The sequence below is a fragment of the Marmota marmota genome, unplaced genomic scaffold (genome assembly GCF_001458135.2).
Source record: "Marmota marmota marmota unplaced genomic scaffold, marMar, whole genome shotgun sequence".
In the NCBI taxonomy this organism is placed as follows: Eukaryota; Metazoa; Chordata; class Mammalia; order Rodentia; family Sciuridae; genus Marmota; species Marmota marmota.
This window is the reverse complement of record NW_025999932.1, coordinates 44492291-44520193: the sequence shown is the minus strand read 5'-3', so window position 1 is coordinate 44520193 and position 27903 is coordinate 44492291. Positions and strand designations below refer to the sequence as shown.

Sequence of the window (27903 nt, the reverse complement as noted above, 5' to 3'; positions counted from 1 at the left end):
AAGCTTATTCTTCACCTAAAGCCGGGACCAAACAAAAGCATCACTCATTAGAAAACAAATAGTCATCTCTCTTTGTTAAGTAGAAAATTGTGCTATGATAATAATAATAGTAATAGTAATAGTAATACCATAATGGAACTCTTAATTGCATGATGGAAATATATAATATGATAATTATAATATGCAGAAAATAATGCATGTGACATCACACTTAGCAGTTCCATGATATGGAGTACTGTATCCAATGTGACCATCAAGCATGTGATTTCAGGGCTCCCCATCCTATTTGGCTGAAAGACAGCAATTCTGCTTCATTTACTGGAAAGGCGATGTGTTATGCCACAAAATCCCACATAGAAAATATAAAGGATAAGCAAGTCTATTTTATTTCACCAAAATAAAGATGCAAGTTATTTTCTTTTGCTATGACAAGTGGTGTTTTATGGGACTGTTTTTAGCTTCCCAAGAGACATGAAATTTTGTCTAATACTATAGATTCTTAGAAAAGATAATACTATCTACAAAAAAAAAGTAGATTGGGCAAAATAAAGGTGATGAATCTCGAGATGCCTCAGAATCAACACCTACTCAATTTAATTTCTTTATTTGTAAAAACTGCCAGAAAAACAGTCTTCTGAAATAGCTCCAGTTATAATTTCAATTGTTGAAGTTTCTTTCATGAACTTCAGCCAGTATCTAGTTTGCAAAAAGAAAGCTATGTAGACATCTCTCTACAGGTGTTTGTGGAAGGAGCATTCATTAAGTTTTTATCACATATTTATGCCAACTCATTGTTGGATTCTTTGTCAATATTTAATCTCTATGTTTCACTTTTAATTAACTTTTATTGAGGGGTGGTACTGGAGATTGAACCCATGGGCACATAACCACTGAGCCATAAACCTGTCCCTTATCTGTATTTTATTTAGAGGAAGGGTCTCACTAAGTTGCTTAGGGCCTTGCTAAATTGCTGAGGCTGCCTTTGAACTCCAGTTCCTCCTGCCTCAGCCTCCTAAATCACTAGGATTACAGCCATGCACCACCGCGCCTGCATTTACCTTTTTTTGAGTAGTCATTGCTTAATGCTTTAGAAAGAGAAAGGTAAGAGCCTGCTCAATTGCTACAAATGGTTTAATTGGTTTCAAAATAAATCATGTGATTTAAATGGGCATTTTCCCAGATGGCTGTCACTTTGCATTTGAGGGAAAACACCAATTACAGTATTGCATGAAAGCTGAGAGTCAATAGTCCCCAAACTATCACCTATATCTTCACTTGCTTGTCTCTTTATTTTTTCATTGTCACGTTTCAGAAGGTGGATATGAGGTGAAGGTGAGAAAGTACATGAAATATTAACAGAGGTTTGAAATACCTTTGATGGATGAAATATGGCATTTTCAAAGTTACAGAAGAAGGACCTGAGTTACTGTGGCTGCAAAAGCACACATTCCTGAAGAGAGAACTCTTCTAAATGACCAAGATGCAGAGAGCACACAGAAAAAAAAAAAAAATCTCTGCACCTGTACTTAGACAAGCACAGCAGGGTATGCAATCTGCAAGTAACACTTCAGGTGGCTTTGCATGTCCTCACACCTTCCAGGAGGCAGTCAAGAGTCTAACCATAGAATCTTACTTGGTTCTAAACACAGACATTAGCTATTGAAAAAAAGCTTGAAAAAAAATAAAGTTTGCTAAAGTATATGAATGTATTATTTAGATTTTGAAGACAATCTGAATAAATGAATATAATTTCCATTCCCCAACCTGTAAAATGTAAGCCTAGGTAGTTATACCTCATCTAATTTTCTTAGTACTACTCAGCTAATTATTATGAAATTTTAAAATAATAAGTTTTTATTAGTCAATTCTAGTGATAACACTGCCAGTCTCTAATCCTATCATGGAATCATACCTAGTTGAGGGGCCATTTAACTATTTACTCTCTTTTTTTTTTAAATATTTTATTTTTTAGTTTTTGGCGGATACAACATCGTAGTTTGTATGTGGTGCTGAGGATTGAACCCAGGTCGCACGCATGCCAGGCGAGCGCGCTACCGCTTGAGCCACATCCCCAGCCCCTATTTACTCTCTTCAAAGAAGAGTTCTTACATTATATCTAATCCATTTGTATCCTTAATTCAGCAGCTGCAAGATTACAGAAGAAAAAATACAGTCAATCTTTTTCAGAATTTCCTAAAAATAATACAAGTTGAAATTTAAAATTCATATTATTTCTAAATCATTTTACCTACTCATTAGGAATTTACATTATTATAGTCCTCTAAAATCTAGTGTTTATTTAACATCTACTATATACAAGGCATTGGGAAGAAAGCAAAATTAATGAAGACTCTTCTTTTTTTTTTAATTTTTTATTGTTGGCTGTTCAAAACATTACATAATTCTTGATATATCATATTTCATACTTTGATTCAAGTGGGGTATGAGCTCCCATTTTTACCCCAAATACAGATTGCAGAATCACATCAGTTACACATCCATTGATTTACATATTGCCATACTAGTGTCTGTTGTGTTCTGCTGCCTTTCCTATCCTCTACTATCCCCCCTCCCCTCCCCTCCCCTCGCCTCTTCTCTCTCTGCCCCCTCTACTGACATTCATTTGTCCCCCTTGTATTATTTTTCCCTTTCCCCTCACTTCCTCTTGTATCTACTTTTGTATAACTCTGAGGGTCTCCTTCCATTTCCATGCAATTTCCCTTCTCTCTCCCTTTCCCTCCCATCTCTCATCCCTATTTAATGTTAATCTTCTTCTCATGCTCTTCGACCCTACTCTGTTCTTAGTTACTCTCCTTATATCAAAGAAGACATTTGGCATTTGTTTTTTAGGGATTGGCTAGCATGAAGACTCTTCTTGAGGGGCTCATTCTTTTCAGTAGAGACAGAACAGGCAGATGCATAAATCAAGGAAATCTATATTGACCCACTATTATAGAATATTAGAGCTATGAGCAACCTTAGAAAACATCCATTTCCAATCATTATTTTATGGATATGAGAGGGGGGCCAGGGAGGGAGGTAGGAAAGAAAAAGCCCATTTAGGAGATTAGGAATTTTCTCCATATCATTCACACAGTTTAAAAACCTGAACACAGAAGTAGGCCTTCAGATTCCCAGTTTACTTCATTCCCATTATACTACGTTGCCACTCTGAGTTGGAAAGCATTTGAATAAGCAAGGATGGAGAAAAGAAGACAGTATGGTGGCAAACATAGGCTGGAATATAACACTGATAAAAAAGTTTATTTGGAACACAGACCATTTAATTTCTCTGAGAACAAGAGCTTGAGGGGAGAAATGAGATGGTAGGCAGAAAACAGTGAGATCAGACATCAGAGGGTATCAAATGGCAGTCTAAGAGAGTTAGACTTTTTCATTAAAACAATTTAATGGACACAGGTAGCAGAAATTACTTGCACACCTAATACTTCCTTTAACATTTGTACTACAATAGAACACTGACAATATCAGAGGTGTATAATGAAAGAAGAGAAATGCCTTCCAATATGAAAAAGGCCAATGACACATAGCACACTTTTAATGAACATAATCTCCCTTTGTTAATTCTTCTTTCTCTTAAGTGGAGGGTGGTAGAACAGGGATATAAGAAAGCAAGATGTAAAATGTGATGGGACTGACAATTTTGTGATACCCTATACCTCCTGCCTTGCCCCTGAGTATCTTCAACCCTGTACAGCTGGTTCCTGAACCAACCCTAGACAGGTTTGAATCATCCATCCTCACAGATGCTAGGGACTAACCACATGCCCATAGAACTGTAGCTGCTCTTCCCTCCACCACACCTACCCTGTTGCCTAGCCCTTGTTCTAGCGTCATTCCCTTCCTTGGGACTTGAAACAGATGAGAGGAGGCAAGGCAAATTTTACACAAATATTAGTATAGCACTCCAGAATAATTTCAAAATACTTTCACATATTCTTTTTACGTTCTCATAAAGCAGAAGCAAACCTCCATTCCATCTTACCCCTTACCCTGCATAGCTCCCCTCATTTCTCCAGAGGTTAGAATATGCTCCCCATCTCTGGTTACTAGTAAGACTCTAACATTGACATTAATGTAAATGATTGTCCTGAAATCCTGATTCTATTAATAGCTTAATAGTAAAAACTATCTTAGCTGAGAAACTGCATTCCACTCAACAAACCTTAGCACATCAATATCAATGAATGTTTCAAAAACACCTGGACTCCATGCCTTGAACTCCAAGGACCTTCTTTTTCCAAGCCTGCTACTTAGGAAAGTTGCCCCTTGAGCCCAGCTCGGTATGTTCCCAGTCTACTCTCCTCTATAGGCTTGTCTGCTGCTGGTGAGAGGCCATCAGTTTCTGTGTTGAGGACATTCATGTGATGGAAGAAGTTTTGAAAAGGAAACACTGAGTGCCATGGTTAAATTGATAAAAAGTCTGTGAAGCACTCTGGGCTATATAAGACTTAAAAGTCCACAGACTCACTGTTTTTCAAAGTGAGATGACAACTTGACTTATGGTTTTCAACATCAAGGAACAAATACCGTCAACTGATCCTCATCCTTTCACTTCAGGTATACAGAAAAATGATTTTTCAGGAAAGAAAAGAAGGTGGGGCTTTTATGGAAAAAACTGCCACGAATAATTTATTGTTCTACTTTTTAATTCTCGTTTAGAAAACATGAAACAAGATACATTAAAGTACTTTTTAAATTTTACAGTGATTTTATTTTTAGTTGGAAGAATAGAGCACAGTGTGAGGTACTTTCCATGCATTATATCATGTTATCCTTACATTAGCCCAGTAGAATACAAACTACTTTTATTCCCAGGTTAGACATCAGGAAATAGTCTAAGATAAGCAATTTCCCAAAGTCACACACCGTTATCTAGGAACACTGCTATTGGATCTCTAGCCAGCTAACCCTCAAGCCTATGCCTCAGCCAGTAAAACACTCATTTGGCCCATTTTTATTTTTAAACAGCACTTTAAAATTGTAAGTTTGAGGGGCTAAATATATTAAGAATATGTACTATTTTTATAAGTACAAAAAAGAAAAAAATAAAGGACAAACTTCTGAAAGCTTGTCACCATTAATTTAAGACTAATTAAAAATGAGACCCAAAGTGTCACTTACTGTGGGTACGATAATTCAACTAAGGAAAATTATCAGCACCCTCTAACTACAGAATATCTATTCATTTCCTCCATAAACATATATTGAATATCTATAGCAGTACTGGGCTAGGAACCAAGGACCGAGATGAATAAGACAAACAAGGTCTCTGCCCTCCAAGAGCTTCCAGACAAGTTGGGAAGAGTCATTCATGGGTGAATACAATACCATATAACTTGTGTGATGAAGGGGACAGAGGGAGGAGGTCAGGAGAACTTAACTGAGCTAGGGAGAAGGGAAAACCTCCCTCCTAGGAGTTAGGGCAGGGCATGATATAAAGAGACAGGGAGTGTTCAATGTGGGGAAAAAAAAAAAACATGCACTAAGGACCAGAACGGAAATAAGAAACTGGTGGAAGTTCTGAGTAGCTCAAGCTGCCATCCAGAGAAAAGAAGAGCCAAAGCTTGGACCAGATAGGTGGGCAGAGGCTGGATTCTACAGGCCTGTCAAGCATACTAGAGACTTAGGACCATACCTGAGGGCAATGGAGAGTCGATTCAAGCACAAAAGAGAAACTTAATCACATTTTAGTTGTACAAGTATCAATTTGATTGCAGAGTGAAGACAGTTTATAGTGTATTTGGTGGGAAATTATTGCCTTAATCCAGGAGATAGGTGACGGTGAGCAGGGTTGGAGTAACAGATATGAGCAAGAAGAGTGCCCACTTGTAGAGTAGAATGGGGTCTGATTTAAGCCTTGAAGTAAGTCTAAGGTTAAGTCTAAGGTAGACATTCACCTTTTTATTAAACGAGTCATTTTACTGGGAGAGAAAGGGAGCAATTTCAAAAACTTATTCCAACAACAAAAAAAATTACTGCTTTGAAACTATTACTGTCATTTACTCGTTAGAGCTTGGGTTTCACCCATAACTTACCTGGTTACCAACCAATAATAAGTGTTCTCCAAGGAGAAAGTCTTTGAGCATGTCTTCCATCACTATCATGTGCTAGAGGAAAAAAAGGACCACAGATAGGTTAACTGTGTTTTAAGTTAACTATATAGATATCTTCTTGGAAGTTAAGACATCCTTTATGATAGAATACTCAAGTAATTTAACTTTTAAGAAAACAAAATTAATGAGTTAGATATAAGTAAACTACATAACCAATTGGGTCACTGATACTGAAAACTTAAAACATCCCATTAGAGCAAGTACAACCAATTAACCAGTTCAAGTTGTTTTTATAATTCAAGTATTTTTATTTAAACTATGTAGCATTGTCTTGAAATTTAATATAAATTTAAATTGACACTTGCTAATGTAAATATATAATGGCTTCCAAAAATAATTAGCAATTTTTATGGAACTTTTTAGACTGACATCAACTTAACCATTACCTTCAAAACTATATATAGCTTTGAAATTAAATATATTATTCAACTTCCACAGTTTTTTATTTGAATTATGACACAATATAATAAAAGAACAAGATTAAGGTTGTTCACAATAGCTACAGAGAAAGTTACATTGCTCTTTTGTATCTTAAAAAATAGGCCACCCATAAGTAGGTTACAAAAGCTCATTGGGGGTCAGGAAAAGAACTACATCCTAGCACAGTTAATATCCCTATTACTTTCTCTTGGTTTTCTGTATCAAATCAAATAACAGCCTCATAAGTACTAAACTTATTGAAGTTCCCTATTTTTAAAAAAGGCAAATTAAACTTTTGCATTAACCTTTTATATTAACATTTTATATATCTATAGATATTTATCTGGTATGTCAATTGCTTTTCTTTTTTTAAGTTAGTTTTTAGAGAGCCAGGAAATTTTCCTTTCATTTATCAAATTTAGTATACTTTCATTCTGTCTGTTTCTTAGAAAGGAAAACTAAGAAAGCATTTTCCTACCTTGAGAACAAATGAGTAGCCCCTGATATTTATCTTGATAGTTTTTGTTTTTTATTTATTTAATTTTTTTATTGTTGGTTGTTCAAAACATTACATAGTTCTTGATATATCATATTTCACACTTTGATTCAAGTGGGTTATGAACTCCCATTTTTACCCCGTATACAAATTGCAGAATCACATCAGTTACACATCCATTGTATACATATTGCCATACTAGTGTCTGTTGTATTCTGCTGCCTTTCCTATCCTCTACTATCCCCCCTCCCCTCCCCTCCCCTCTTCTCTCTCTACCCCCTCTACTGTCATTCATTTCTCCCCCTTGTATTATTTTTCCCTTTCCCCTCACTTCCTCTTGTATGTAATTTTGTATAACCCTGAGGGTCTCCTTCCATTTCCATGCAATTTCCCTTCTCTCTCCCTTTCCCTCCCACCTCTCATCCCTGTTTAATGTTAATCTTCTTCTCATGCTCTTCGTCCCTACTCTGTTCTTAGTTACTCTCCTTATATCAAAGAAGACATTTGGCATTTGTTTTTTAGGGATTGGCTAGCTTCACTTAGCATAATCTGCTCTAATGCCATCCATTTCCCTGCAAATTCTATGATTTTGTCATTTTTTAATGCAGAGTAATACTCCATTGTGTATAAATGCCACATTTTTTTTATCCATTCGTCTATTGAAGGGCATCTAGGTTGGTTCCACAGTCTTGCTATTGTGAATTGTGCTGCTATGAACATCGATGTAGCAGTGTCCCTGTAGCATGCTCTTTTTAGGTCTTTAGGGAATAGACCGAGAAGGGGAATAGCTGGGTCAAATGGTGGCTCCATTCCCAGCTTTCCAAGAAATCTCCATACTGCTTTCCAAATTGGCTGCACCAATTTGCAGTCCCACCAGCAATGTACAAGTGTACCCTTTTCCCCACATCCTCGCCAGCACTTGTTGTTGTTTGACTTCATAATGGCTGCCAATCTTACTGGAGTGAGATGGTATCTTAGGGTGGTTTTGATTTGCATTTCTCTGACTGCTAGAGATGGTGAGCATTTTTTCATGTACTTGTTGATTGATTGTATGTCCTCCTCTGAGAAGTGTCTGTTCAGGTCCTTGGCCCATTTGTTGATTGGGTTATTTGTTATCTTATTGTCTAATTTTTTGAGTTCTTTGTATACTCTAGATATTAGGGCTCTATCTGAAGTGTGAGGAGTAAAGATTTGTTCCCAGGGTGTAGGCTCCCTATTTACCTCTCTTATTGTTTCTTTTGCTGAGAAAAAACTTTTTAGTTTGAGTAAGTCCCATTTGTTGATTCTAGTTATTAACTTTTGTGCTATGGGTGTCCTATTGAGGAATTTGGAGCCCGACCCCACAGTATGTAGATGGTAGCCAACTTTGCTTCTCGGCCTTTTGGCTAAGATCAAGTGTAGTATCTGTTCTTATCAGTTTTTGTTTTTTAAAATTAGATACATTAGGGAGCTAAAGTTTTAACAAGGCATGAAATAAAATGAGCATATTTACTTATTATCATTCTGGCACATTTTTAAAATAAAGAGCCAGCCATTGTTAATAATTGTGCTGGGTCACAATAGGTACAAACTATCTTTTGTGTGTGTGTGTGTGTGTGGTGTTAAGGATTGAACTCAGTGGTCTTGTGTATGCTAGGCAAGCACTATGCAACTGAACTACATTCCCAGCCTAAATTGAGACTGTCTTAAAAGCAAACTAAGATAAACTGAGATGTATGATTTCTCTATAAAAGTGAGTCCTAGAAAATAATTTAAAACTCAGTTCTGTGGTAATATATGCCAGAGATCTTTACATTTTAATTCAGATGAAAAGTCAATACCAATTTCCATAAAACACTAAATTCTTCCTGAAATAAATAGGCTAATCTGCATGAGGAATGGATAGAAAAGTTGCAAGGAGCACCTTTATGGCTCCATAATAATGAAAATGAATGCAAACTATATTTGTATTCTTATCTGTATTGTTTATTCTAAATCTTCCTTCTTCATATGCTCATTACATTTAACTAGATTATTCAAATCCACAAACACTAACAAAGGCTAAGGTCATGACCAACATAATTCTTGTCTTGCCTTCTTTTCTACTTGGCACTGCAGATGATTTCTTAAGTCTACGCTTTCAGTGAGTTGTCTTTCTCTCCTGATTTTTTCCCCGCCTTTAATAATTTTTCTCCATAGTCTTTTGGATTAGATCATCTTGTTGTAGCAATTCCTTCCATATGATTTTCCCCTGGTTCCTTTGTTTGTTCTCTCCATTACCTTTTACTTGCTTTCTTTGGGGTCTCAGTATAGGGTAGAACAAGTCATGCCTATCTGTACACAGTCACCCTCCTAAGATCCAAGTGAGGGCTATGTGCAGAGTTGGTACCCACACATCAGTGCTAGAAGAGCTACCTCTGACTTCACACTACCTAAATTCTCTCAATCCATCTCATGGCTGCAGCTAACCCTGATCTTCAAACATCAAGATTTCTCAGTGATGACTAATAATAACACCCCCTGATTATTGCCCAGGCTCCTAAATTCAGCATACTCAAATTCAAAACTTGGCTTGTTACATTCTCTTCAATAACTTCATTCTTCCTTTTCTTTTCATAATTAATAGCATCATTTTCTATTGCCTGATCAAATGTTTATCATAATCATGATCACACTGCCCACCTTGCTTCTCTTTTATCAAGATCAAAAAAAAATCCAAAACCACCAACTCCCAAAAAAAAGATCAACGGTATTCATTATTTCCTTACTATTACCACAGTTTGAATTTAGGATATTATTATCTCTGGCCTATATACATAGACAGGTAGGTAGATATAATTTTTAAGCTAATTTAGCTTTTGAAACTTCATCCTTTCCCTGAGTCAATGTGTTCTCTATAATTCTCATACAATCACTTCTTTGTTCAAAATCTTGCCAATTCATTTTTTCAAAATTCTTTAAGTGACTCAATATTTAGAAACAAAGGTACTTCTCATGTTTCTGATTTAATCTCAGGTTCTTCCCCTACCACTCTCCTTCTTTCACACAGTGTTCCAGGGATGGGAAGAATCTAGAATAATTTTCTACTTACTCTTCAGTTTACTTTTCCACCACACTGTGTGCTCCCTGAGGCAGAATCTTTGTTTTAAACAAACACAAAGTTCCAAGGACTCTACCTTCTAAATAGTCCTGTGAGGTGTCCACTCTACTCTGTCCCCACTCTCACTACCTCATTTCAGATCCTTCTTAACTTTCACCCAGAATGTTAGAATAACTCTAAACTAGTTTCTCTTTGCCTTGGTCCTAACTCTTAGACAACATTCAAGAGTGAATGCAAAGTTAGCAAATGTGCTTAAAGTCTTTCATCGGTGAGGAAACCAATGAAAGAAATCCCAGCTCCTTAATTTGAGAAGCTCAGATGATCTGATCCTTTCCTAACTTATCAGGCTCATCTCTTAAACTTTTCTATTTGCAATCTCAGCTCTGTGCTAGTGACAATTACATTGGGTACCATAAATGAGCTACTCTTTCGTATAAGCAAGTCTCTACAAATGGTAGTCTCTGAGAGACTTGCCCAGCTTTGTCTTGTTAACGAATTTTCTATGATCTTTATCATCAGGGATGATCACCTCACAAAGGTAAGCACAATAACTTGTATATACTTTCATCACACTGTGAAGTAACCATGTGTATTTGCCTGTTTTTCCATTAGATTAAGAACAATTTGAGCTCTAAAGATGCATTTGCTCACGTGACTATTTTAATCTCTTTATCTCAAGATCTTAGGACAAGGTCCGACCCACAATAAATATTTACGATATTTTTTCAGATCTAAAGCTTATTAAGAGACTATTAATTTTTCTTCCCTCAAATCTCTCCTCCTTACTGATACAAGTCTAATATTTCTTAATGAATGGCTGGATGAAAAAAATATTCCTTAGCATGAACACTCAGAATCTTATTCATCCTTTTATTAATCCCCTCACCACTTATATACTTAGCAATTGCTATGCACCAGGCACTTTGTTATTTGCTGGAGATACAAAATAAAGAAAACACAGGGCTTCGCCCTATGATATATAAGAACACATTTTCAAAACCATTCTCAATGCAATGTGGTAAAGAGACAACAGGGCATAAAACAAGATGGTATTTCAATCTGCAAAAGACTCTGAAGCATACTGCTTCAAAGCTGAAGTGCAGCAAAAACAGAATCAGTAATACATAGCAAAAGCAAATTTAATCAAGCCACTGTCCCTAGAATTGGTACAGCTAAAACTTTTTCATTAGTGGTTAATTCATAATGCTTTTAGAGGAGGAGGTACATTTGGAGACAGGTTACAAGAAGTCCCTCAGGGGCTCTGTGTAAAGTTCACAGCAGCCCTGCAGCCCTCCATGTCTATATCATAAACACCTTGGCAACAGACACTATGTTCAAGAGCACAATGGTCCTCTTTCCTACTGAATTTCCTATATTCTTATACACTCTGAAATCTTTTCAACCCTTGCTGCTGTAGAGCTTTTCAATTAAATGTTACTTATAACAGTACCCTGATTTCTTGTTTTCTTTGTTCATTACATGGACAGAGGGTGATACCATCAATTTTTAGAAATAGTATATTTTCTTTCTAATCAAGTTTTTGTCTTTATTTATTAGGCAAGAGTTTTTTCCCTCCTCTGTCTTACAATTTAATTTTCTGTTTATTTGTGTACTGATTATGCAAGAACACTAATGTTTCTGAAGAAAAATAAAATCTTCATTAATTAACTGATTCTTAATAATTAAAATCAAATCAGGGTTATGCCTTTGCTATGCCAAAAATAATTAGTGTAGCTTGGACAGATTTCAAAATTTTAAGCCAGGATTTTTATTAAGAAAGAAGAATTTGCCTGGATACCTTCTATATTGTTATTATAATTTAGTGATTTAAATTATGATACTTGAACAAAAAACAGAATTGTAGAATGTCAGATTAAAAAATAAATTTAACTTCAATTTTGCTAATGCCTTAACATAGCAAAAATAGTAAGAAGTTCTAACATAATTTGTAAATTAAATGTACTATTTACATGCAGAATAATAATGAAGTATTATAGAAAATTTTAAGTACTTTTTCTTTATAAAAGACATACATAGCCTAGCATAGAGCCATACACTTATAATTTTAGCAACTCGGGAAGCTGAGGCAGCAGTATTACAAATTCAAGGCTAGCCTCAGGAACTTAGGAAGACCCTGTCTCAAAATAAAAAATAAAAAGCGGTAGAGATGTAGTTTGGTGGTAGAGTGTCCCTAGGTCCAATCCTAGTACACACACACACACACAAAATTGAAAAGGCTGGCAGGAAGGACCGAAGGACCACTTCATGGAAAACTTGGAAAAGAAAACTGTTATATTCAGAGTATTTTCCCTGAAAATAATCTAATTGAATTGAATATCTACAATATGGCTTTCTAGGTATAAACTTATATCTGAATCTTAGTGGAAAGTCCATAATTATTGGTTAGTTTGTAAGATGAAAATTCTCCATCATACTCCCTTAAAAAAAAAGAAAAAGAAAAATACTGGAATTGTAGAATGTATAAGATACACTTTCTTTGAATTACTGAAATGATTTCACTAAGAAGAAAAAAAAAAGAGAATGAGAAGTTCTGTTTGTTTTTAATTTAATAATGGGTTTACTTTATCAACCTGAAGTACAGCCATACAATATTTGTTTATGTGTGCATATGAAATTTATAACCCTAATGATAACAGCAACTCCTCCAATTTTCAAGTACCTTTGGAAGGGGGAACATGGGAGGAATAGATGAATTCTAGATAGGGCAGAGGGGTAGGAGGGAAAGGCAGGGGGCAGGGGATTAGCAAGGATGGTGAAATGTGTGATAGACATCATTATCCAAAGTACATGTATGAAGACACGAATAGGTGTCAACATACTTTATATACAACCAGAGATGTGAAACATTGTGCTGTATAAGTGTAATAAGAATTGTAATGCATTCCGCTGTCATTTATTTTTTTAAAAAATCAATAAAGAAAAAAGAAAAGAAAATCTCACCAGAGGAGAAAAAAAAGAATTTTAAAGTTTTTAATACTTTAATAAAAGATGTTTCAACACATCATATTGCATCATCTGCATTTAATTTAGAAAATTACATAGATAATTAAACATAAGTATCATTTCTCAGAGCTAACTACCACAATAAGTGGTGATTTGTAAGTAAATAAAGTGATGCTCTTACCTGAATGTTGTCATAGAAGAGAACATCAGGCACTTTCATTTTCTCATGGGTATTATATATTGGTGCACTAATAGTACCAATCCTCAGTGATCCAGATACCACTTCACCTGAATGTTTTACACAAGACAGAGAATTAGTCATAACTACATCCTACAAATAATATCCAAAGATGATAAATCCACCCAACATAAAATGTAGGATAGCTTCTGTAACACCTTGAGTTCTTCAGGGATTTTAATTTAACATCTAAAGAAATAAGCTTGAAGATGGTAATTAAACACTACAGTTCTATATACAGCTTATAATGTTCTAAAATGTAATAATTTTAAAGCAATAAATTTAGCAAATAGTATATAGATAAAATTGAGAAATAAAAAAACAACCCAGAACATAGCCAAGCCACATTCATAAATTTATCTGGTCAGGATTATAATATACACATAAGCCAAGTACACATTCAAAAGGTTTTAAGTATCCCGAATATCATCTTTCGGAAGCACCTAATGAAAAACGCCACAAGAAAATCCCTGAGAGGTCTAGTAAAAAATACAGATGAACCAAACCCTTGGACCTCTTGAACTATTATTTTCAGGAATAGTCCAGAAGATCTATATTTTCAAATAAATATCCAGGTGATTCTAATAGAATAGTATCAGAAATATTCTTATTTGAAGTAGGAACTGGGAACCTTTGTCATACAGTTATTCAGTAATAACTTTTATTGTATTGTTCTCTTTCTGCTTTAAAGAGATCTTTAAATACAGGAATTTAATAATAATAAATTTCTTGAAGTCAGGAACCTATCTTGTATATTCCCTGTAGTAATCAGATATTCAAGCTCATTGACACATTTGCCAGAGCACAGCAGATCTTTACCATTTTCCTTTTTCAAAAGTTCTACAGGGAAGGAAAGCCAAGAGCCATCACACTAAGTATTTAGTATTTATTTACTACCACCAGACCTTGAAATAGACCCAATATAAAACTATAAAGGGACAGAGGCAGAATATGGCAGTGAATCAACTCTTATACTTGTATGCTGAGATGACACTTGTAATTTCAGGTTCAAACAGCATCTGATAGCATCTACAATTTAGTTTATGGAACATGTCCATTAACTTTAGGACAATTGAATTTACACAACCAATGTTGACAAGCAGAAAGGGGATATGAACTCAGAGAATGATGCTGCTAGTACATTTCTGGGAGAAAGCTGGCTAGCTATCTTGTAAGTAATTTCACAGGATGACATTATTTTGGTAAATTTATGAAGTTCCTCAAAATCTAGTAGGCTCAAAATTAATTTTATAATCAGAACTGAGGGTAAATCTAACTTTCAGGAGAATATTAAACACATTCTGACTAAGAAAATAAAATTGCAAAATATTACATCACAATGGAAACTGCAACTTTCATATCAACTATAATACACTGTTTGCCATAAAACCTTATTATTTGGAGTGGGAACTGCATGGAAAGCCATGTTCTCAAGAAGGTTATTTGGTAAGCATGGACTCTAACAAGGAAAGTAAATTAATGAATTCTCTATAGGACAGATGATTTTAAAAATGAATGGTATTAGTCAATTTGAAAAGTCTCATCACTTAGGTCGCTTATATTCTACAAGAGGGTCACGTCACTGCTAACAAGGGCCTGTCTGAAATGACCGTCTTTCTTTGGATATATCAATAGATTTAATCAAATAACACTCTGAATCTTCAAGGCCCAGAGTTATTCTGTCTCTTTTGAGTTTCTATTCAGATCTGAATTTCTATTCAGATCTATCAGTATATTAAATTTATAATCTGAGTCCAAAAACGTCATCTAATTTTCTTAATACCAAATTCTTGGTTCAGGGTAACCTCCATTATTAAAAAAAAAAAAAAAGTCTACTATAAAGAGAATCACAGTAGTCTATTTTAGAAAATGGTCATACATTAAATGTTTTGATAAAACAGTTAATTACAGGGGCTGGGGTTGTGGCTCAGCAGTAGAGTGCTCATTTAGCACGGATGAGGGCCTGGGTTGGATCCTCAGCACCACATAAAAATAAATAAATAAAATCAAGGTACTGTGTCCAACTACAATGAAAAAATTAAAAATAAAATTTAAAAAAAACAGGTAATTACATTTAAAAATGGGGAAACTTTCGCTGTGCTCTAACTGAAGAATAGGAAACTTTTATGAATAATCCTCCTCAAAATTCAAATTTATACTTATGGCTACTCAGAAAAAAAAGCAGCACAAACAACAGGTTGAAATGGAAGGAGTACGAAGGCATAAGATGTTATTCTGAATATTAGTTTAGTCTGAATCAAGCTAAAAAAGTTGCCCAAACATGTCCCATAGTGGTCCTCAATATTTAAATGTTGTGCAAAGAAAGCAGAATTTTAGATAATATCGTGAAACATATTTGGAAAAAAATATTGTCAAAATTATACAAGTTAATTACAAAATGGATTCTCAGAGCCTTTAATATGTTAGTATCAACTGTGACTCTTGAAGGCCAGGGAGAACCATCAAGAATATACTGCAATGCAGTAAATATTCTAAGGTTTAACTTATAAATAGCATTCACATTTCTAAAAAACAGATTCTTCAACTCAGTACATAAACAATATTGAAATTAAAATAATAGCATCAAATGTTTGATAATTATTTTTTCACTTAAAACAAAAACAAATTAAATACTTACATTTGTAATCCTCCAGGTCTGGTTCCAGATTGTCATTGGTAGTTATTTCTATTGCAGCATCTGCCAGATTTTTCTCTAAAGCTGACCTAGCAAGGCTTGGTAAGAACCTGGCAGAGAATGGGGGAATGGAATGATAAAGTCAAAGTTTTCTGTGATTCTCGAATATCTTTTTTGGAGGGTACTGAGGATTGAACTCAGGGACACTCGACCACTGAGCCACATCTCCAGCCCTATTTTGTATTTTATTTAGAGACAGGGTCTCACTGAGTTGCTTAGTGTCTTGCCATTGCTGAGGCTGGCTTTGAACTCTCAATCCTCCTGTCTCAGCCTCCTGAGCCTCTGGGATTACAGGCATGCGCCACCGCATTAGGCTTCTCAAACATCTTTAAATGCACACGGGTGCACGTGTACAAACACACACAACTTTAGTATTTACTACCTATTATGGGAGATTGGTCTGGATCTATGAGATTCGAAGCATACAAAATTTTTAGAATATATAAGTATAAAGTATATACTTTATAAAGTAAAGGATGTTTGCGGGATCTCCTTTAATAACTAAATAAAGCTCATTTGTTCTTAGCCGTACTCACTTACGAACAACATATTACAGAATAAAAATTGAAATAATTTGCTTTTTAAGTGGATTTAATATACTTCATAAATATTGTTTGTTATTGGTTTATCAAATTTTATTAAATAGATATTATAGCAATACTTTGGACTGCTCTAAGTTTACAGTCACAAATTCAAATCAATGGAGGTGAATTAGTCTTAACAAATTACTGAATGAATAATTATCAATCTTGGATCTTCCTTACATTGAAAAATATATACCTCCAGGGATAGGAATTCAACTTAGTAGCAAAGCACCACCTAGCATGCATGAAGTCCTGGGTGTGATCCCCAGTACTGCAGCATAAATAAATAAATACAAAAGTGTATCTCCATATCTATTTTATAACTGTGTTGTCAATTTGGTGAGTGACAGAGGCATTCTTCAATTATAAACATATTGTGAGCAATTATAAACATATCATGTGCTGCTAACATGAAACATAGATTCCCACCCACACAAATAAAGTTATACTAGTTTGATCCCAAGTGAGCCCACAGAAATAATCTTTAATCCATGATTATCTGTACCATACTTTTATAAACTAACCACTAGGAAATACAGTGTTTCAAATAAATACACTAAGAACATACCACTTATAATTTAGATCTTACACAGCTCTAAAACTTTGACAATGGTTCCAACATGTTTCAGAATAATTTTAACAATGGAGTGGTATGTGCCAGAGGCAACAGATGTCCATAAAGGGATTGTTATGGAATAATCCCTGTCCTTATAGCATTCCACTCCTAGATCTGACACTAGCTCTTAGCTAATGTTTCATTTTGGTCCTAGGCGATGTAAGGGAATTCATAGACCTCTGTGCCAATAGTTCATCAGTTCAGCATCAAGTCAGACTTATCTGTTACAATGGTGACCTTTTATCATAACTCTTAGATCATTTGCCTTTTTCAAAACCATGTGCTCATTTTAACTCCCAGACCCAATAACTGGGCTTTTGTTCTATTTTTTGAGCCCTGGTCCTAGTACCCCATCAATCTTCCTTTCACCATTCTCCCAGACTTAGATGGTAGTAGTGACTGCATCTGTGCACCCTGTGGTTGCATCTCCATTACTTCCTATCAGACCACCTCAATTGGCACTGCCCACTTACAAACTAGACTTGTTTGCTATTTCCAGTCATCCCTGACATCACCGTGGTCTGTCAACACATCCTCAAATTGACCATGAACTGGAAGCTTTTTAGATTGCCTGGAAAGCCAGTGGAGACTAGCAAATATGGGAGGAGGGGTATAAATAAGAGTGCGGAAAAAAACAGAGGCTCAGTGTATTCAAGCAGTCTTACTTAGAAGGTGTAACAAATTATTTTATTTGTATAATTTTAATTCTTAAATTTACAAATAGTAATTTAAGATAACATGATTTATCCTACTTACAAATATAGTTTGAAATAGTTAAACAGAAAATACATAAAATTATTAATGCAGGTTTAAATTTTTAAAGATATTTAATTTAGCCAAGTTTTATAAATGGAACCAAACATTTTCTAAAGGCCCTTAAAAATGATTGTTAAGATCTCTTAGTTAGCTGAATGAACAGAAAACCACAGAAGACTTAGAATTTTTAAAATTATAGCCTTAAAAAATTGAATCAGCTTTTAAAGCCAAAAATAAATTCTAAACAGTCTCCTAAAGTAAATATTTAAGAAATAAAATTACAAGAAAATAAGCATAATTTTAATAAATTTAATGTTCAATAAATTTAGGTTAGGTAGTTTATTTACCTTTTTGTCTGCTTAATAAAATACCTTATGAATATAAATTAGGTTAATTTTTATTTTAAAAATTTCAACAAAATTCAATTCTGTTTCACTGCCTCAAAATGGAATGAAGTCACTGAAGAATACAAAAACCGAAACAAACAAACAAACAAAAAGACCCCCACACTTTATCACCAATAATTTTTTGGTACATTCCTGACATTGTGCTATCCTTGGGAGAAGGTTAGTACAAAGACTTCTAACTTTAGCTTTGCTGAAGTCAACAGATGATGCAAAAAACAAGATGAACTGTCATTTCTATTTCCAAAAGGTTATAAGGTGAGAAGAAAATGGAGTTTTATTGTGGTCAGCTGTTAACACCAGAAAAATTAGCTACTTCATGCAGTGAGGTACTTACAAGAACAAAAAGTAAACATTTTTAAACTCTGAAATATTTTAGTAGTTCAGAAAATTGCAGAGATATTACAGAAAATGTTTTTACAAGTAAAAAATTTTAAAGTATAAAATGGTAGCTGATTTTCATTTCAAATTTCATTTCCCTTATTAGTAATGAGGTTGAATATCTTTTCAAATGTTTATTAGCCATTTGAATTACTCCTTCTTCTCATCAATGCCTATTCATCCTTTGCCCATTTAGGGTTGATTCTTTTTCCTTAATATTTGTAGTCCCTTGAATACCAATACTTTCTTGACTATAAATCTTGTAAAACATCTTTTCCTACTTTATTCTAATAGTCTATTTGTCTTGCCTTACACGAATACAAAATAAATATGAAGAATACGGTTTAACAATGGATCTTGATATTTGATAGAGTAAGTATACCCTGCTCAAATCTTCGAAATTTCCACACTGTTTTTGGAATTTGATTCTTACATGTCAACTTTGAGATCAAAGCTTTTCAAATGCACTATAACCTTGTGGGATTTTCATTAAATTATATCTGTATTTCAGTTCTGGGGAAAACAGTTTTAAACTAATGAATCCTTCCTTTCATGTAGGTATAGCTTCCCTTTTAAGTCCTCTTTTGTAAATTTCAATAAAAATTTGTACTTTTCTCCATAGAAGCATTACATGCTCAATGACTAGATTTATTCATAGGTGCTAGAGTACAGGAATGTTACTGAGTACAGTACATAAGTAGCCTCACTAAACTCTATTTGTTCAAATAATTTACATGTATTATCTTTGGATTTTTTTGTGTAGTCAATGATATAATCCTTGGCAAATGCACATACTAAAAATATAGAAAGATGATATTCTTGCTCTGTTTCTAATTCTAAAGAAAACGTGCCAAGTGTTTTGCCAAAAGAATCAGCTATAAATTTCTGGTACATATTCTTTATCAGATTAAAGACTTTCCCAACTATTCATGATTTACTAAAAATAAGCCTGGTTTACTAAGTGATGTTTGGTTTTGCTTTGGTTTCATTTTGGATTTGGCTATTTGATTTTATGAAATACTTTTTCTTTATCAAAATATTATCTTTTCTCAATAATATGTTTTAACAGTGAAGTAAGAATAGAATTTTGGACCTTCTTCACATTCTTGAGATAATTCTGAATTTTTCATAAGTTTTAGAAGTGTAACATACATTTTAGATAAATTAAAAACAGGTACATTTTAATAAAAGCTAAGTGAAAAGAGAAAACCTCAGAAATAACATCATCTTTTTGCTATAACTGAACATTTTTGTCCCTTCTAAAATTCACATGTCAATACCCTAATCTCCAACAATGAATTTGTGCTAACTTCTAGCTGGGAATACCTGTAATCCAAAGCTACTTGGGAGGCTCAAGTAGGAATACAGCCTGGCAATACAGTAAGACCCTGTCTCAAAATTAAAAATGGCTGGGGATGTGGCTCAGTGGCAGAACACCCATGGATTCAAACCCCTTCCCCGCCACCCAGTGCAGGAGGAAAGAAGGAAGGTAGGGAGGACGAAGGAAGAAATTGTTTAACTTTAAACATTATCTCATGTTTATTTTTTATGCTGATTTTTTTCTTTCATTTCTACCTATGTTGTATTGATATCAGTTTTTCTCTGTTTGTTCATTCTAATCCCATAAGATCCATTTCCATACTTTTTTGTGGTTACCCAAAATTTATGCATGCATACTTGAATTACCAACTACCAAGTGATTTGATACTTCTATTCTCTTCCTAAAAAATAGAACTAAGGGCTGGGGTTGTGGCTCAGCAGTAGTGTGCTCGCCTAGTACATCACAAGGGTCTGGGTTCAATCCTCAGCACCACATAAAAATAAACAAATAAAATAAAGATATTTTTAAAAAAGAAAATAGAACTAAGATATTCATCTTTTTCCAGTTTCTATAGTCTCTTGTTTACTATTGGTTTCACCTTGTTGTTAAAAATTTCCCTATATTATTAATATTCATTTTTATTTCTTTATTTTTCATAATATATTTAAATTTCCCATAAAAAATTACCCTATATTATTAGTATTCATTTTTATTTCTTTACTTTTCATAATACATTTAAATTTCCCATAAAAAAATTTCCCTATATTATTAGTATTCATTTTCTTTACTTTTCATAATACATTTAAATTTCCCATATATTTACCTATTTCTTTCCTCAATATTCTTTTTTAAAATTTGTTCTTTTTAGTTTTACATGACAATAGAAAGTATTTTGACATATCATATGTACATGGAATATAACTTCCCATTTTTGTAAGTTGTACATGATATGGAGTTACACTGAACGTATATTCATATGTGAACATAGGAAAGTTATGTCCAATTCAATCTACTGTGTATTTCCACTTTTCAGCCAATACGAATAATATTGCTAGGAACATATATGTACAAGTTTTTGTATGGACATTTTAAAATTTCTCTTGGCTAAAAATCCAGGAACAGAATTGCTAGGTCCCATGGCAACCTCAAGCTTACTTCATTTCTTATACCTGAATTGTGATATTTTCTTCCTTTCAAGTTTAAATAAGAAAAAAAATATTTTTTTTATTATAGTTTTTCACAATTTCTAATTTGGCAGAGTGAACAGAGACTATTTACCTCAGTTTATCTTGCTTATGTTTTTCAATGGCTTCTAAACTCTTTTAATTCAACATGTTTTAAAAATATTAGTGTTTTAAAAAAGATCCTTGAAGTTTTCTGTCTCATATAAAAGGAAAAATATGGAATCACTCTGAAATTACTTCTTTTAATGTTTTCTCAAATATCTATCCAAATAAAACATCTGATGAAAATCAATTCCTTAATTCTTTCTCACCTTTATTAAAAATTTTCTCACATTTTCTATGTAGACTGTATGACTATTAGTAATAAGTTAAATTTTGCCAATTATCAACATCCTCAGATGCTTTATTTTATTTATTTATTTTTGACAGTACTGGAAATTGAACTCAGAGATTTGTGTATGCTAGGCTCAAAGCTCTACCACTGAGCTATATTCAGCTCTCTCAGATGCTTTAAGATAGTTGATATTAGTTCTCCAAATTTTGATCACTATTGTTTATTTACTAAACCAGTTTTCATTACTGTATTTACTCTTGTATTTTTTTAAACAGAGGAAACCGAAAGTTGATTTGATTGCCCACCTATATCTTACAGGTCATAGAATTTTGGAGGTGTGGCTAGTTCATTCTAACATATTCATACTACTGTTTTCCTTGAGCTTCAAAGTTGTTTACACTGCTTAGTACTCAGTGTCAACTTCTATTATCTCATATTTATAACAAATCCTACCTAAGACAAAATATTGTTTAGGTAATTAAACTATCTATATTTTCTTCAGTTTGTAACTCAAAAATAGGTGACTGAAGACTTTTTTCAAATTTTCGTTGGAAATCTCATATTCTAGTTAAAGGAAAGGAGTCATTTTTGTTATGTCTCAAAAAATTACTCTAAAGTCACTGGAGAGTCTCAGTTTAGCTGGATACACCACAGGAAAAACAAATTCAAGTTGCAACATTAAGGAGTTTAATTTAACTAAAAGAAAAATTGTCTATTACATTAAAGAGTTACAAAGGACCATTTCATATTATCCTAAGCCATAAATAGATTGATTCTTTTTTAATTCCTCTAATCAAGGAATAATGGACAATATGCATAACTATCATAAAAATCACAGGAATAGAATTTGAAGGATGAAAATATTAGAACATATGAAAAGGGTCTAAAAAAACACTCTGGGCCTACTGGGATTGTTTTTTTGTTTGTTTGTTTTTGTTTTTTAATTTTATGTGTGAACTATGTGCACTGGAGCTATAACAGGTCTGGTGCTGTGCGCTGATTGGGCTATAAGTGCTCCTTTCTTCTGTTCTGCCTGTGATCCCACACCGCACCTGAGATGGGTGTGATTTGCCAAGATGTCAATCAATCTGCTGACCACAAGACATCACAAAGCAAGACTCCACCTTTGAAATATTATCCCCTGCTTTATATTGTTGTATACAAAGTATATTCACACCATTCGTGTCTTCATTCATATATATATATATATATATATATATATATATATATATATATATACACACACATACATACATACATACTTAGGTTAATGATGTTTATCTCATTCCATCATCTTTTTCTTACACCCCTTACTCCCTCTCTTCTTCTCCCTCTCCTTTGCTCTATCTAGAGTTTGTCTAATCTTCCCATGCTTCCCCTCCCAACCCCACTATGAGTCACCCTCCTTATATCAGAGAAAACATTCGGCATTTGGTTTTGGGGGATTGGCTAACTTAGCATTCTATTCTCCAAATCCATCCATTTTCCTGCAAATGTCATGATTTTATTCTCTTTTATTACTGAGTAATATTCCATTGTGTATATATACCACATTTTCTTTATCCATTCATCTACTGACAGGCATCTAGGTTGGTTCCACAGTTTAGCTATTGTGAATTGTGCTGCTATAAACATTGATGTGGCCGTGTCCCTGTAGTATGCTGTTTTTAAGTCCTTTGGGTATAGACCGAGGAGAGGGATAGCTGGGTCAAATGGTGGAACTATCACAGGTCTGGCGCTGTGCGCTGATTGGGCTGTAAGTGTGCCTTTCCTCTGTTCTGCCTATGATCCCACACAGCACCTGAGATGGGTGTGATTTGCCAAGATGTCAATCAATCTGCTGACCACAAGACATCACAAAGCAAGACTTCACCTTTGAAACATTATCCCCTGCCTTATTTGGTGAAAAACATTCCATTGGATCTCCTTTGTGGGTCGCCCACCCATAAAAATAGATTCCTGGTACACGCTCTCTTTCCAGTGCTCCTCAGGGTGGATGCTGACCCTAAGGTTGCAGAGACATCCTACCATCGACATGAAATCTACTTCTGTGTTGTGTGATTTCTTGCCATTTTCTTAGCTTAATGTTGCAGCCAGCTATTTTGAACCCAGCTCATCTTGTCAGTGTGGGCAGCTGTTGAGAGACCCTTATAATGAATTTGAGCCCTTTAATACAGGGATATAAGTGGCATAAATTAACATTTTCATGATGTACCTACTGAGACAGTGAGCACAAACGAATCTGCTTACAGGATGACTCAAACATATTGTAGGTATAAAAAAAGATGCTTCCTGATCATACCTAGTATTGGACTTACTGTGAAAATATATTTGGTAAATAATATAGTATCTAATAAACCATTTTTTAATATTTCAAAAATATTTTATGTGAGTTAACATAAAAAAGGAAAAAAATTAAACAAGACCTAATATCAACTTAAAAGAATAAGATTTGTATTCAAGAAGATATTTTATGTTAACTGGGATTGTTCTTAATCTTTTTTTATTACTCTTTTAAAATGGTTTCATGAAAAGGTGATTCTGTAAGAAAATTCTATAAGTCAATGTTTTATAATCATTCCCCATTGGTATGAAAACTATTAGTGTAGACTTAAAACATCTTAGTTTTGTTAAAATTAGAGAAGAGGGCAGTACTAACAAGCATAGAAAATTCCAAGGCAAATTTGCAAGGTGATAAGTAAAATGCACAAAAGCCCTAGCTCTGAAGACCTATGAACCAGCATTCAAGTCTCAGACCTCTACTCCATGATCTGAGCAAGTGACTCAGTTTTCTCATATGTAAAATACTTCTTAAAATTGTTTAAAATTTGGGGCTGGGGTTGTGGTTCACTGGTGGAACACTCACCTAGCATGTGTAAGGCCCTGGGTTTGATCCTCAGCACCACATTAAAATAAAGGTATTTTGTTCAACTACTACTAAAAAACAAATATAAAAAAATTGTTTAAAATTTTGTATTATTATTATTATTTTATTTTATTTTATTTTTTGGTGCTAGGAACTAAAACCAGGGCTTCATACCTGCTAAGCTTATACTCTACCATTGAGCTACACCCCCAGCCTTGTAATTGTTTTCATGCCCAAATAACATAATATATTATACTAAGTAAATTCTAATGACTGATGACTAGGCTGAAATATTCATATATTCAGACCAATACTTTTTATGAACCTGTGAATGTAGACTATCAATTAAATTTATGTTGTGTTTTAGCAAAGATCCAAAGACTTGAAGTCAGTGTGAAAGAAGAGTATGGTTACCTGGAAAGACAAGCTTTTGTAATAGCATTGTGAAGATTTTCATTAGGATACTGTGACAGCCGACGAGAAATCCGCAACAATTGTCGAGTAGAAAATGATGCTGCCAAGGACTGTGCCTATCAAAAAGGTAAGGAAAGTCTGTTAAGAGACCTGCTTCAACTTATTAAATAACCTTTAAATGGGTATCACAGCAGAATTCATTACTCCTGAAAGATAAGGCCAACTTTAAATTAAATATGCACTGTTAATGAATTACAAATAAAAATAAACAAACCAACTTGCATTTTAAATATCTGTAAAGGCAATTTTTTTCAATATAAAAAGTATCAATTCAATTCAAGTTATTTTAATTGTGCTAAGTGCTATATTCACATATTGGGGTGGAGGAGAGTGAATAGGTGAAGGGTATTATACAACATAGGTCATACCTGTCTTAAAAATAATTCCTATGTACAAATGACTATTTGTTTCTCTTTTTTTTCCCCTAATTTGTTAAGGTATTCTAAAAATTCCTAGAACTTTAAGGAAATCTCTTGTTTCTGAACCAGAGAAAAGGAGTTGTGGAATATTTTAGGGTGCTGACCATAGATGTGTAAATCAGTTTGTTATCTTGTGTGGCAGCTTGATGTTTGAAATCCTTCCCCTCTACTGTCAGAATAATTTCTTTTTCTTTTCTTACTTTCTCAGATTCCACTCACAGAGTTGTTCCTGTTGAACCTAGGACATGGTAAGTGCTCAATAAACATTTGCCGACTTGAACTTGAAATTCTCTTGGCAGATACCATAATATCATGGTAAAGTTTATAGGCTTTGAGTTTGATAAGTCAGAATCTTCATTAACTGTATGAACTTCACAAAATTATTTAAACTTTCCAAGCCTCAGTTTCCTCATTTTTGAAATGGCAATGATAATACACTTACCTTTAAGGTTGTTTTGAGAATTACATTAGAAAAAGATTTTGAAGCACTTAGTACAGGTCTGAAAAATATGAGTGCTCAACAGGTGGCAGAGATCATTAAAATAGTTACCTTCTTCACAATGAAAAAAAATCAAATAGATGAAAGGGATGAGACATTACCATAATTTTAATGAGCCAGATTGTTAATGGCCTAATTCTCAACTCAGATCGGCAATGTTAGGAAAACAGTGGTTTCCACTGAAAACCAGAGAAGGATTTTTGAAGCAACTGGACCTTTGGGAGGGCACACCAAAGATAAGAGTGAAATGTAGTAGGTGACAGGAGCACTAACATGGCTCAAAGTGCCTAATAAAGGAGATTCTATAAAATTAACAAAGGGTTCAAAATAGATAAGGGGAGAAAGCCAAAGACACATTTCACATTCATTTTCTTGTTCAAACTTTTCACCTAAGGTCATCTCTGTAAGTCCCAAAGAAGAAAAATTTATTGACTATTTCCTTCCTCATGAACTTCAGCTTCATAAGATATTGATCTACTGTTATTAGTACATATCCTTTATTAAACAACATGTTCTAAATTTCAAAGAACTCATTCACAAGCAAACATTTGGTGCATGCTTGTTTTCAATAAATTTGCATTCTAGACATAGAGACAATATTTAAAGATAAGAAACCATAAATTTCAATTCAAAATAGCATGTAATTTAATGCTAAAATAAGTGGAACAGTTGACAACCGCTACAGTGGCTTAAAATGTTCCAGTAGGCAGTAGAACTGCTACAACAAAGGCATGAAAGCAAATGGAACACAAATTCATGTAAGCTGTGAGGACATCAGCACAGCTCTAATATAGAGCCCTGCTGAAAGGCTTATTCTCAAATATCAAAGACCTGTGGGTGACACTCTGAGGAGTTTGACCTTATTCCTAAACGAAAGGGAACTTTGTGCAAAGGAGTACCCTGATTTTAGAATCAAATTATCTGGCTTAATTCCCGACTTAAATCAGCAGCCATATGTAAAGTAGTTGAAGGACAGAGAGACTACAATCAGGAAACAGAAAGTTACTTCATTAATCTGCCTATGAAAAGACAAAATCCTATAGTCCAATTATGGCAGCAAACATGAAGAGAAAGGATGCAACAAGTATCTCAAAGGACTTTCCAACTGAGAGGAACTAATGATAAGATTCAGCCAGTATGGCTGAAAGTATCAGAGGCTAGAAATAACTTAGAAATCCCTATCCTTAATATCTAGCACGATGAAATTTTCCTATTTTAATCAAGAAAAAAGTTTAAACTCCCAACAGAGGCTTCTGATGACAAGAGTCTTATTAAACCCTCAGGTAACTTTCTAGGATACAACATTTTAATCTCATTCTAAACATAACACTGAGTTCAGACTTCACATTTAATTCTAGTGTTCAGTGAGGATTTCTCATGGATTTGAAGAATAATAACTCCTTCAGTTGATGGAACCAAAATGTTTTGCAATAATATACAGTGTTGAAAAAAATCAGAACTAAGCTATCTGTTGAGCCATTTAAGTGTTGAATAGAGAGACTAGTAATTTCTGTTGTCATATTTTTGATTAAAAATTGAGAGTATACTTTAATTTAAAATTCCTAATGTATTTAACATTTATAATATCAAATTTCTAACTACAGTTTTATCTGTAGAAAATAGGATGAGAATGAGAAGCATTAGTTACCATGATTATGCAATTTAAAAACACACCAAAAAGGGTTTTATATTATTAACATGATTATTAGTACCCAGCTTAAAAATATAAAAGATCTTATCAGAACTTATTAAAATAACCTTTCTTTCTCCTAAAGAATTATTTCTTTCCTAAAACTTAACAGATGAGATCACAGGTCAAGAGAAAAATGTAAGGGTGTACAGCTAATAAGTAATTACTTAACAAATTCATTGATTCATTCATTCATCAAAGATTTAAGTGTCTACTATGTGCCAGGTACCAACCAGCCTGGGAAATAAGAATAAAAGAATGAACAAGACTCAGACTCAAAAAGTTCAAATATTAATTGGGGATATAAAAATAAAGTTTAATACAATGGCAATGTCTCAATATCAGA

At 33.9% G+C, this 27903-nt stretch overlaps 1 protein-coding gene and 1 pseudogene across 1 annotated transcript in view; one reads left to right on the top strand and one right to left on the bottom strand.

The window, feature by feature from the left end:
- Nucleotides 1-27903, bottom strand: part of Vwa8 (von Willebrand factor A domain containing 8) — a gene marked incomplete at its 5' end in the record, with an annotated part of 351798 nt that overhangs the window by 188415 nt on the left and 135480 nt on the right. Inside the window, 4 exons of the mRNA XM_048800562.1 lie at nucleotides 6060-6131; nucleotides 13278-13384; nucleotides 15973-16079; nucleotides 24890-25005. Of these exons, the coding sequence (XP_048656519.1) occupies nucleotides 6060-6131; nucleotides 13278-13384; nucleotides 15973-16079; nucleotides 24890-25005 (402 nt within the window). The remainder of the gene's footprint in view (nucleotides 1-6059; nucleotides 6132-13277; nucleotides 13385-15972; nucleotides 16080-24889; nucleotides 25006-27903) is intronic.
- LOC125616176 lies at nucleotides 8419-8590 on the top strand (annotated as a pseudogene).